Genomic DNA, 12526 nt, shown 5'->3' with positions numbered 1-12526 from the left:
CACAAGGCGATAGCATAATTAGGTACTAGTTGGACAGACTTGTTTGAGACAAGAATAAAGGACAATAACTGACAATTCATCGCAATGCATAAATTAGCAGTTTCTCTGCTGTGTTTATGATTTCATTAGAATAACAATACTTGGCGGGTGTCTTTATTGAAACTTCAATTTTAACTACGTATGCTATGAGAATGATTTTAATCAAATAATACCAATCAAATTTAATTATATTCCTGTATTAGTTTACTAGAAAGCAATTTCGTTAGAGTTAATTCTAGAATAAGTTTATAATGATATCATGAATAATTTATTAGTATAACGTTTCTAATAAATTTACATTAATTTTCTCACTCTAAAAAAAAAAAAAAAAAAAAAAAATAAATAAATAGCTGACTTATTTCTCTCGATGAATTGTCGCCAATTGCCAGGTTTGTGCTAAACCAACGGCCGCTGAGAAAAAGAACGTGTCCCAGATAATCGAAATGCTGATGAAGTTTTTCACGTAACCGGCTAAGTAGAAGGCCAAAACGCTGAGAACTCTGAACTGACTGGATATTATGTAAATTGCGTTATACAATGTGACATTACATGTAACTACATTCCAAGTATCTAGAAATACGGTTTCTTTACTGGAAAATACGAGATGAAAGTTCGCCTCTGTAAAGCGTTCTGTTTCAATTTAACAAGTACTTATAACTCTGCTCGCTACTCTATCATCCTGTTCACAAGTCTTTTATGACGTTTCTTATTTTTAATAAAACTTTCATGATCTAAAAGTGATAAAAAAGAAAAAAAAGAAAAGTATAAAGATTATCGTGTAAGCACCAATAATATTTTAACAGCAAACTATTTCACTATCGGTCAAGTAAAACGAAGTTCGATGAACGCGTTTTCCAGCAATTACGGTTTAGTGGGTATAGTGGTGTTAAAACAGACCATAAAACGTTTCAAAATTCAAGGAGAGCCTTAATTTTGGGAAGCTACTTACGTGAATTCGAGGGTAAAGGAGCAGAGGAGGAAACGCGTTGTCCGCCGTCGGGGGTCGACCATTGTTTGCACGGAGAAACCCTCTTTCAGCAGAGACGCGACAATAGTTGGACGTTTCAAAGGCATGGGTAACAATTACACCTCGGAGACACTTCGACAATAGTGTCTCCATCGTCAGATATTACTGGAACGGCCAAGCTTTCCTCCTGTGAGCTTTAACCCACCGTGGTATACTAGTGAGAAAACAAGCTTTCGAATGGAAAAACACTTTCAGTTCTTGCGTAAATAATTGATGAATATTCAAAGTAGGACGAGCACGAATCAGAAGTATTTATTTATTGATTTACCTACTGGTTAATAGAACGAGTATAAACCCGATATATATATACAATTATATATAAGGAAAAAAATAAACAAAAATAGAAAGGGCAATAAGAAGAACAGCAATGGCTACATAAAATTATAAAATTAGATATAAATGGAATTACAAAAAATCCGCGGTTAAAACATCATCTAAATGCGTATAGCTCTGTATAAAGATTCCTTGAAACAATTAGCAGAGCTACAAAAAAGAAATTAATCTTATCCGTAAGCATATTGGGTAGTTTTAGTATACGATTAATTGGATACTCTCGAAATTTTGTTTTAAAAGTTTTTGAAGGAGCGTACAAATAAATAAGTTGTGATAATTGGGGATATATGAAATCGACTGCTGTAGCAAAATTGTAATTCTTTAGTAAAATTATCTTAATAAATATTTAAAATGCCAAGACACAAGAAGAAGAGATGAACGTTCGAAAGGATATTTTTCTGAAAAAATCATATCGAACAAAGCACGTATATCGCATACAACAAAGCAACCGTTTCAGAAACTTCCAACCGAATAATATTCCCAGAGACACTCTCAAGTACAAAGGCGCACTTCATTTTCTTGCGCATAAAGACACACTTCATTTTCTCTCATCTCAATTTGCCAGGCTGTGAAAATGTCGTTTGACACAACGCGATGTTTATAAAAGAACGACGAAACAGACGCGTGTAAATTTCTCTGGCCAATGAAAAAGGGGAGAACAAACGAGCTGTAGCATTTTACGGACACGTAATAACATGGACAGCGTCACGTGGAAACTTTTGTTTCCGCGTGTGTCTATCAATTACTAGGATCATGGCCGGTTGCACAACGATCATTATTGGTTTCAGCTCTTTTATTGCTGTACGACGTGACGAATAAGACGAGTTACGATAACATCAGAGCCTGGCTGAGCGAAATCCGGGAACACGCGAACGAGGACGTGGTCATCATGTTGTTGGGTGAGTTTCGATTATTATTTAAAGATCATAGTACAAAACTTCATAAATCAAATCCTTCGTTCTTTATAACGAAACAACTTTAAAATTCAATGCACTGTCAAATAATCTTGTCTTATTAACCTTTTGTAAGCAAGCATGTTTTCATACTATCCAACAAGCTTGTTTAACAACAAAAATAACCTTATTTGTCTGTTTTTTATGTCCACATCCACATATGATCCCACTAAGTTATTATATTTACTTTAAAATTGAAAAAGAAAGGATAGACAAATTTTATCATCATTAAATCTGATCTTATAAATCATTAAATCTGATAAAGAGAGCATATTTTTAGATATAACGAATTATTCTTCTTTTCAACTGTGCTATATTTACCATGTCATCTTTTAATTATTATAACTATCTACTTTTAGCAAAAGTATAACATAAAAAAAGAAAGAAAATCAACAAAAATTAAAATGAACATGTCTTTATTTGCATTCGTCTAAAGAGACTAAGGAAGAAAAACAAAGAGGAGAAGAGCCGCGATTGATTTCTTTGTCGTCTCGTTTGCGAGAAAGTTACCAAGATGATCGATACGTTAGCTGGTTTTTGCATAGTTTCGACAGGTTTCTTACTTTCGTAGAAAGTCGAGAAAGACGTTCTAGGAAGAGCAGAGTGTTGGTTGAGAGAATCGTTAAAATCAAGAACTGTTCGCTAGTTTGATTGGATGATTGGTTAGTCGTGTCTTGACAGATGATCAATATCTAAATATAAATATTATAAGAGGTAAAACGTTGAATGAAAGAATGTCAAATATTTATAACAATTTTTAATAAATTTCAATTGTTCCTTTTTAAAATTGCAAATAGTTATTCAATTTTTATGAATGGAATATTCGTTTTAAGATCACTCATTTTGAAATAGTTCGATCGAGGATATTTGTGTATTGAGTAAGGAGATTTATGGCTACTCAATTATTTGCCGTAATCTTAGTGTAGGCAAGCAGGTACCTATCTCTATATTTGTTTTATCACTTTATGCTTTCTACTGAAAACATCACGAATCCGCTTAGTTTTAGATGTAAATAATTTTATATTTTTGAATAGTACTTTTAGTACTATCAGTAGTAGTAACTGAAATACTTTCAAAGTTTTGTATAAAAAATGTATGTACTTGTTAATAATAACTGCAACATTTTGGTTCTCTATATAACAGTTAAATAAGATTCCAATGATCTAGTTGGTAGCTTTTCATGAACTTTATCACAAAGGAATAAAACTAGCTCTATACCTCTATAAGGAACATGTATTCTAACTATGGATCTCAACTGAAACTTCTAATTGAAATGACAGCTCCTAAAAGTGATTTATGAGAAAGCATCGATTACCAGCTTATTTTTCTAAAATAAGATAAATATAACATGATAGATTTTATAGTCAGATCAGAGCATCAACTTCGCAGCAAATGATATGTTTGATAGCGTGCAGATTTACTTCTAACGAGATGTAAACATAACTCTGGACTAGACACAGATAATTAGACGTCACTGTCAATGTCAACTTATTAATTCAATTCCATCAGGCTAGCTCACATTAAACAAACATTTCCACTTATTAAACATTATGTTCACTTCACGAAAGTCTAATAAATTAAAATAAATAATTTTAGGCAACAAGTCTGACTGTGGAACGGAACGAGTAGTGAAAAGGGAAGACGGAGAACGATTGGCACAAGAATACAAAGTTCCCTTTATGGAAACCTCAGCTAAAACTGGCCTGAACGTCGAATTGGCCTTCTTGGCCGTTGCTAGGTATTTTTATTGATCATCACCAACCTATCATCTGTCAATCTTAAACAGATGTGAACTGTGAAATCCTGATTAGATAAAATTTTAAGGCAGCACTGTACAAATAACAAGGCGTAATGTTTTTAGTGATGTAATCATAACACGATTAAGCATATTGCAAATAAATTCGGACCTGATTGGTTAGTGTTAGACAATTCATGAGTATATCGAGAAGAGAGAACAAAAAACATATTTTGAAGTACATTCGAACCTATATAACATGAGTTCAAACACTTTAGTAGAACTCTATTGTAGTATCCCGGTTCCAAGCTCAGTAAAGCCTAGTCTACACTGACAGATAATTGTAGAGAGTAGTCTACAATCTACATATATTTTTCTGCGGATTTTTCCCTGGAAAATGTATACGAATTGTGGACAATTGTGGACAATTGTCTGTCAGTGTGGACTAGGCTTTCACAATGATCCAAGTAACGCTACAATATACTTTGCAAATACCAAAAGATCACCATTTCTTATGAATACTAGATAAATCTCATGAAATGAAACTTATTAGAATTGATTTAGATTCGTGGAAATATATTGAAATTCATCCCGTGTCTGCATGCAATCCTCACGAGTGTTCAATCCTATCATTGCGTTAGAAGCATGAACGTTGCGAAATCGCAACAAAGTCAAGTGACTGGTTTCCATCAGACTTAAGCGGCTGGAGAACACCTGATAAGATAAAAAGCGAAATTCTATTTGATTTCAGAGACTTGAAGGCGAGGAAAAGCAACGACCCGGACGATACGAAATTCAACGTACAAGACTATGTTCGTCAGCAGTCGCAACGTAATTCCTGCTTCAATTCCAATTGCCTGACTACCTGAATTGCGCAGTAATTCTGCGCACACACTTCCCTGCGATAGATTCAGACGAATGGTGGAACATGGACCGGAAATGGTTGGCCATACAAATGGCGCGAAACTATCGTGGGCGTTTAATAATTCGTCCCTTATGATTCATAACAGATAATCATTGAAACGTTACCTCGTTGCAGATGTTATTCGTAAAACAAGACGAATTTTCGTAACATTGCACAATTCGTTCACGGGAGCTTGTTCGAACGAATTGACTCTCAAACGAGATCGAACAAAATCGAAAGAAATCGAAAGAAAACGCACTAATGAGATCGAAAATATAATTTTTTATTTTTACTGAAAAAAGATTTCAAAAAATGTCGAAACAATGTTTCTGTTCCACCAGAAGAGTACCTTTATCGAGGCATAAACGAAAAAATGTAGATGGATAGAAAGCTGATATTTTTCAAAGAGACCGAATAGGAAACTCTTGTTGACGATACGTGTATAGAAATTTATTTATCGATGGTTAATCCTATACTGTACATTAATGTGAATAGCTGATTCGGGACAAAGGTCCGCGAAATACATAGATTTAGGGAATCTCTTGATGGTTCTAATTTGTGCACTGTATATGATCGTTACGGTATTAATAAAAAGAGGAGGAAGGAAGAGAAAAAAATATTTAAAATGAAATTGTATTCAAAACGTGGTATCGATAAATTAACGAGACGTTCACGTGGAAGCTCACCATGTACCAAGTAGATTTGCGGTTTTAGAGTGACCGTCGTGTAGAAGAGCTTTTTGAAAATATACCATAGCTGCCATATATACAACACGTTTTAGAAAAGAACGCTCAATAATATTTTGTTCGAAAGCGTATTCTCGTAGTTTTCAGGTACGAGTGATTGAAGCTTTTCAATCGATGCTACATGTATATGTAGAAACATATTCATAAGTCTTTTAATCTTTATAATCATTTAGATTGATGAAACTCTTTAGAAAGTTTTGCATAATTGTATTTTGTTTTCAAACTTTATCCTGTATCGATTCGTTTTGCAATTAAATAAAGCTCGTGTGTGTATAATCGTGTAGTTTGTGATAACGGTTGCATTAGTTACGTGACCATATCTGATTTCTAACCTTTTGTATGTAATAATCCTATATACGACAAGATATTTTCGATCAGCCCAATTTGTATTGTGAATTTTTGGATTTTATACACTGCATTACTTTTATAACCGCATGATGATAATTTACTACTGATACTTCGAAATTGAAAAAAAAAAAAAAAATGTTAAAATATTTGATTTCGTTAATTCGCGATTACCGAGTGATTCGTTGCGAATGACAAAGGTAAATGAAACGAAATGTAATCGTGTACGTTACCTGTAGTATATGTACAATGTATCTTATCAGCGTGTACAAACGACAAACAATTACATGTCAAGTGTATATTAACAAATAATATATATAAAATAAACGACCACTCGACCAACTATATAACCATTGCTTTGTAACTTACCACTACTGCCCTTGTTTTCCTATTTTAGTAACGTCATCATTTTTGTAAGAACTTTTGAAACCATTTGACATCATACATTCATTATCCAGATCAAAATATTTGGTTTTTATCACTAAATATACATTGCACATATTTGTCACTACATATTGTCACGCGAAACGTGATAATATTCGGCCGATAAATAAATATCGCGTTAAAAAACAGCGTTCTTTTACCTAACGCGCGCTCGTTGTCTAATTTTTCCTTTGAACGCCAGGAACGTATCGAAATGGACCGCTCGGGCTCAGTTTCAAATGTCGACGTACAAACAAAACGCTGCGTCCCTAACCTGCTTCTGAGGAGCGCGCATTATTAGCAGGCAGAACACCTGCCTGATATTCAGTGAAGAAGAGCCACGAATATCTACGTCCACGATGGACGAGGTGGTGGAGTTGCAGAATATGGAAGATGTGTGTAGACTCTGTCTGTCCACCGATGAGCCAAAATTGTCCGTGTTCGAAACGGAAGACTCTCCGGTGCCCATAGCTAGCAAGATACAAGCTTGTCTATCGATTCAGGTGCGTGCGTAAAATATTGTTATTTAATACTTTTGTGTCTGTCATCTTCCTGAATGTTTATTTCTCTTCGCGAACTCTTATACGCTTCGCGTTTTATTACTGCGTTGAAACGAGTACATTGAGGTTAGGTCTATACGGATCATGTTTGAGATGGGAGCATTGGCAATGATGATTATGGGTATTTCATTGGTGTTTATTCTTATTGGTAAAGGTTAGATAGACAAATATCAAATGAAACGTGTTTCTATAGTAATATTATCTTTAGAGAAACCTAACTTTTATTCAAAGCTTGGTACATGCTTATACCCTTATTGGGTTTATGTACTTTTTAGATTTTAATAACGGATAAATTATCAACAAAAATATGTGCACAATGTATTAAAAATGTGAATGAGTGGCATATCTACAAGGAAACATGTTTGCGTTCACAAGACAAGTTGCATCGGTGGTTGGAACAACACATGCAACCAAATCCAGTGGTAAATATACATGTTCTATTAATTTTGTGAGGATAATATAATATATGGACTTGTAATCAATGTGTTGTTGTCATTTGTTGTAGGTTGTAACTATTAAGAATGAACCTGTTGATTTGGACTTTTGCGAGGACAATGTTGAGGTTATTTATGAATCTACCAATGATTCGGATTTGGTAAGTATGATATGCTTCAAAACAAACTGTAAAAATGTAATAATATTACATTAAAATTGGTTTATTTCGTAGGAAGCCACTAATCTTGAAGAAAATAATAATCCTTTAGAAATTAATGATCAAGATCAGCAGTTACCTGATGATGAAGTAGCTTTAGACAGAGATCAACCAGCTTTAACGAAAGATATGGATATTTGTATAAAATCTGAACCACAAGATGATTATGACACAGATTGTACTATAGAAATTGAATCTGTTACTGGTAGTGAACTTGTTTTGAATCCCCTTTCAAGCTCAGAAGATAGGATTATGGAAGCTGATTCCACTCAGAAATCCAACGCATCTACATCCGCAAGCAAGAAAAAAGTCAGAAGAGGCCCGCACACCCATTTTAGGGGTGCACGTGTTTTTAAACAGAAATGTGTACATTGTCAAATTAATTTGCATTCTAAGTATTCTTATGCAAAGCATATGGAAAGATTTCATAGTGACAAACAGAATGGTAGTGTTAATCCATTGGAATTGGAAGATGAGGAAGAGCTTGTTGAAGATTTGGAAGATGAATTAATGAGCATGGAGAAGGATGCTCCATTGACACAAGTGCAGCAAAATATTATAAGTCAATTGAAGACATATTCATGTTACTCTTGTGAACAAAGTTTCAGCGATCGTAGAAGTACTCTTTTCCACATTCGTCAGCATATGCCCGATCTAAGACCGCACACGTGTATCGCGTGTTTGACGGAGTTTCCGGATCGATCAATGTATAAAGTACATTGTAGAGCATCGTTCGAGTGTGCAATGAAGATTGCTCTCGTTATACCGAAACAAGGCTTGCAGAAATGCTTCACGTGTAATATGTGTTTACGTTCTCTGCCGGACAGAAAGCAGCTACTTACTCATCTATCAAAACATTCAGATAAACAGTATGAGGAACTGGTATCTCCAACACGATCTCCACCTAAATTAAAACCAGTAACTCCTCTGCCATCTTTGAGACAGGAGTCACCGAAAAAATCGCTCAAAGGAAATCGTACTCTGAACATACCCAGCCCTTACAAAAATGGTGATCCTGCACACAATCATGTATGCGACCTGTGCGGTATGATTTATAGGTACAAGCCAAACATGCTGAAGCATAGAGACCTGTGTCAACGTTTATCATCCGACGTCAGAACATCCTATAGATGTGTCCATTGTGGCATGACATATTTGGTGTTCAAAAAGTTTCATTCTCATCTAACGCTGGACCACAAAAAGAGTGATTTCATATGTTCTGAATGCGGCAGCAAATTCAAATCTCCTAGTGATTATTTGGAGCATCACAAAGAGCACTCTAATGATCTTAACAAGGAAGGAACTTCTGAATCGAAAAGCAACATACTAAAGGCTACACAGAACATTTCAAAGCCCATCAAGGATTGGGATACGTTTGAAGCTGAAGTGAATGCTGGTAAACTATCAGACAGTAATCAGTATAGCTGTGCCCTCTGTAATTTGGAATTCACTACTAGAGCTGAACTAATGGAACACAGGAATCTTCATCTGAAAGTGAAGATCTATTCTTGTGTCATCTGTCGTAGTATGTTCAGCAGCGCAGGTGCTTTGGAAATTCACATGAAAGATCATGGTATAGAAGATCCGAATGAAAGAAATGCAAACATCTCATGCGTGGAGTATGGTGCGGTACAAGAAGATTCACAGGACTCAAATTCAGTAAATGTCAGCGCCATCTCGGATCCTAGCGATAAAAAGAACGTGTGCGATATGTGCGGCAAGATATTCTCGAATAGCGCTAATCTTAAGAGGCATATCAGAAATATTCACAATGTTATCAGAGGCAACATCATCTGCGCCCACTGTCGGCGAACGTTCAAGAGTAAAGAGTCGCATGACCGACACTTAGCAACTGATCATCCAAAGATTGCGAAGTCCATACATCAATGTTCTAAATGTCGAAAGACTTTCTTCTTCAGAGCTAACCTAAATCTTCATTTTGAAACTGCCCATGCTCAGGAATTAGGTGGTCATGGATGCGACATTTGCGGTAAGGTTTTCATGGAAGAATCATCTCTAAAGATACACAGGAGCTGGCACAATCGAGCAAACTCTAGATTGAGTTTACGATTTATGAAGAAAGATGTCCAAAAGCCATTAACCCAGACTAAACAAGAGGAATTTTTCAATTCCAGTATGACCCGACCAGCTAGAGCACGAAAATCTTACCCAAATTTACCTCCAGCGAAGCCAAATGGTAATTTCCAATGCCAAGTTTGTAGTGACAAGTTCAATGATGTAACAGAATTGAGGACACACTTATGGGATGTGCACTGTGCTCGCAATAAAGCTGAGAAAAGCTTTTCAGGTGACGAGTTTCAATGTGAGCTTTGCACAAATGTTTTCCCTGACAAGGAGACATTAGACATGCATACACAGTGGCACAAAGCTCAACCCATTCTTGATGATGTAAAGAAATCTGATCACGTTTGCGACATCTGTGGGAAACTATACAGCTCCAAAAAGATACTGGCGAGACATAAGAAGCTTCACAAATCCACAGTCGTAGCTGTTGCAAAGCTACAGTCAGCTGGCAAGAACTTAGCAAGTAGTCCACTTTTATGCACCCTCTGTCACAAGGTGTTCAATAGTACTCGGTCGCTTCATCGTCACAGGCTCAACCTACATGCTAACATATTTAATCAACAACCTGAACAGGTATACAACAACGCGAGAAGACTGTCTCAAGAAGAGCCAAGATCTAAGAAAATAAAATTAGAAGAAGAGGATAAAAGAGCACCTCTGCCCATGGATGCCATGAGCGCGGGCAGGAAGTCAGTTATGTGCCACGTCTGTAGGAAGTTCTTTGCGAACATGAGCGTATTGTACAAGCACAAACAATTGGTGCACAATAAGAATCACGTGAATCTGTTACAGAATCTAGCCAAGTCATATAATATCGAATGTATACCATTACCCAGCAATGATGGTAAAGTCCTTTGCAACATTTGCTACAAAAAGTTTTCTGGTGTGTCGAATCTGCGCCAGCATTTTACCATAAAACATAAACATGCTCCTCCCAAATTTGCTTGTTCTGTAGACGGTTGCAAGCTCACGTTCCCAACTCCGACAATCGTAAAGAACCATGAATTGTCGCACAACAGCATTATCTACAGTTGTACTTTATGCGACAGACACGTGTTCAACAAGGCAGCAATGTCAGATCACTTACTGACGACACACAACACTATCTATAATGCTGAGAACAGCAAGAACTTCCACAGAGAGATGGATTTGACCAAATATGTGGTGGAGGGTGCAGTAGACGCGACTTGTCCTCAATGCAAGATCAAGTATCCCAACAATAGGGCTATGAAGATTCACTACTTCAAGTTCCACGAGGGTACAAACCAGTAGAATCGTGTATTTTTCCATGTCTGAAATAATTTACAAAAATACCAACGAAACGTATAGGTGGTTAAGAAGAATCGAATGTGACAAGTACTTGGTCCTACGGGCGGAAAAACTCTCCAAGTTGACTAAATGCTGCCTTACAAACATTTTTTTACCAAATCTTCGATTCAGAACTAATTGTCTGATACATTGATGATAACGTTCATAAGTGTTCAAAGGGCACGTAATACCTCCTGACGTTCTTTCATTTCAGTGTAGATGGTTGAAATATACTTTGGTTGATTTTGTTTCTCTTTGGCTATCGCGGGAGATGATCCTTAATCAGGATCAGGGCACATTAGCCTGATCTTTTACGAGCTTTGTAAATAAAGCACTACATATTATTGTAGAAGAATGAAGATACTACGCGAGAGAGAGAGAGAGAGAGAGCGAGCGAGAGGGAGAAAGAGAGAGAGAGAGAGAGAGAGTCTATATATTTCTTCATTTAATGCTATTCCCTGAGTTACAGTTTTTAGGTCTATTTCTGTATTGATCGCAATGTTAGTTATTTTTCACTGAGCGCTAATCACTCAAAAGACATCGCGAAAATAAAAATAGCACTTATTGACACGTGTCGAATCAACTGGTTAGACATTCTAGAAAATTAAGCGACCGACGTGTCTAAAAGATAATTGAGCTTGATTGATTGGAATTCTTGATGAATCTATTACTGATTATTGAATATTTGAAGAAATGTTTTGGTTCGTTGAGGTATAACTTTATTTGTCGAATTAGAACATGTCAATCTGAATTTGTTTGTATTTAGGAAAGAATGAAATACGCTGCGAGACCTCTATTGTATGAGGTACATTTACAATATATCTTATCTTTTTTCTGTCTTATTTTTCTTTTTGTCATGGAACAACAGCTATTCTTTCCATTGCGATGTGGCTGAACGCGTTCACTTGATTAGTGGAAAACAGTGCATCCCTAAATGTTAGACTCTAATGTAAATGAAGGATTGACATTTTCTAACGGTGCGGTTACATAAAGGGTATGATGAACGGTGGAGGGATATGATCGACAAACGAGGTCAGGTTTTGCACATTAATTTATCAAAAGTGCTGTTTTCTGGATGCTAAAATGGAAAGCGATTTTTAAAATGTTGTTCTAGATTTTATTATTAATACGCATACTTATATTGTATAAGCTGTAGCGTTTTTGCATATAGTGAACAAATAAAGGGAGAAGTAATAAGCACAGATCCTCGATTTTCCAAGAATCACTTGACGTTGTTCTTGTTCATAGACTAACGTCGCAAGGGTAGTATTGTACAAGTTCTTAGATGGTTATTCTCTGTTTTTAAACTGTTCATAATAATTAGGCGATCACATTTCTGAGCAATTTACCTTGTGTCTGTGATGATAGTTCTCGTGATGGCCATCAGAGGGCTACCATCGCTCATGATCCTATAAG

The 12526-nt window shown here is 36.0% G+C and overlaps 2 protein-coding genes across 5 annotated transcripts in view; both read left to right on the top strand.

Moving 5' to 3' along the window:
- LOC139985350 (ras-related protein Rab-37) overlaps positions 1-6432 on the top strand; it is a 173603-nt gene extending 167171 nt beyond the window's left edge. For all 4 annotated transcript variants that reach the window (XM_071999729.1, XM_071999727.1, XM_071999728.1 and 1 more), the window contains 3 exons: positions 2188-2298; positions 3949-4090; positions 4839-6432. In XM_071999729.1, coding sequence (XP_071855830.1) covers positions 2188-2298; positions 3949-4090; positions 4839-4956 — 371 coding nt within the window. In that variant the 3' untranslated portion in view covers positions 4957-6432. The remainder of the gene's footprint in view (positions 1-2187; positions 2299-3948; positions 4091-4838) is intronic.
- A 295-nt stretch (positions 6433-6727) lies between these two features.
- On the top strand, positions 6728-12312 carry LOC139985348 (uncharacterized). Its single transcript, XM_071999722.1, has 4 exons — positions 6728-7008; positions 7341-7487; positions 7571-7660; positions 7733-12312. Exons 1-4 carry the CDS (start codon positions 6865-6867, stop codon positions 11072-11074), a joined length of 3723 nt encoding a protein of 1240 aa, XP_071855823.1. The 5' UTR covers positions 6728-6864; the 3' UTR covers positions 11075-12312.
- The last annotated feature ends 214 nt before the right edge of the window (positions 12313-12526 follow it).

The sequence above is a fragment of the Bombus fervidus genome, chromosome 3, assembly GCF_041682495.2.
Source record: "Bombus fervidus isolate BK054 chromosome 3, iyBomFerv1, whole genome shotgun sequence".
In the NCBI taxonomy this organism is placed as follows: domain Eukaryota; kingdom Metazoa; phylum Arthropoda; class Insecta; order Hymenoptera; family Apidae; genus Bombus; species Bombus fervidus.
This window is presented reverse-complemented; position numbering and strand designations above follow the sequence as displayed.

Excerpts from the sequence above, each read along its gene's own strand:
- LOC139985348 (XM_071999722.1), top strand. The coding sequence starts at position 6,865 with ATGGACGAGGTGGTGGAGTTGCAGAATATGGAAGATGTGTGTAGACTC. Across the intron at positions 7,488-7,570 it reads ACATGCAACCAAATCCAGTG|GTTGTAACTATTAAGAATGA; the intron begins GTAAATATACAT and ends CATTTGTTGTAG. Across the intron at positions 7,661-7,732 it reads CTACCAATGATTCGGATTTG|GAAGCCACTAATCTTGAAGA; the intron begins GTAAGTATGATA and ends TTTATTTCGTAG.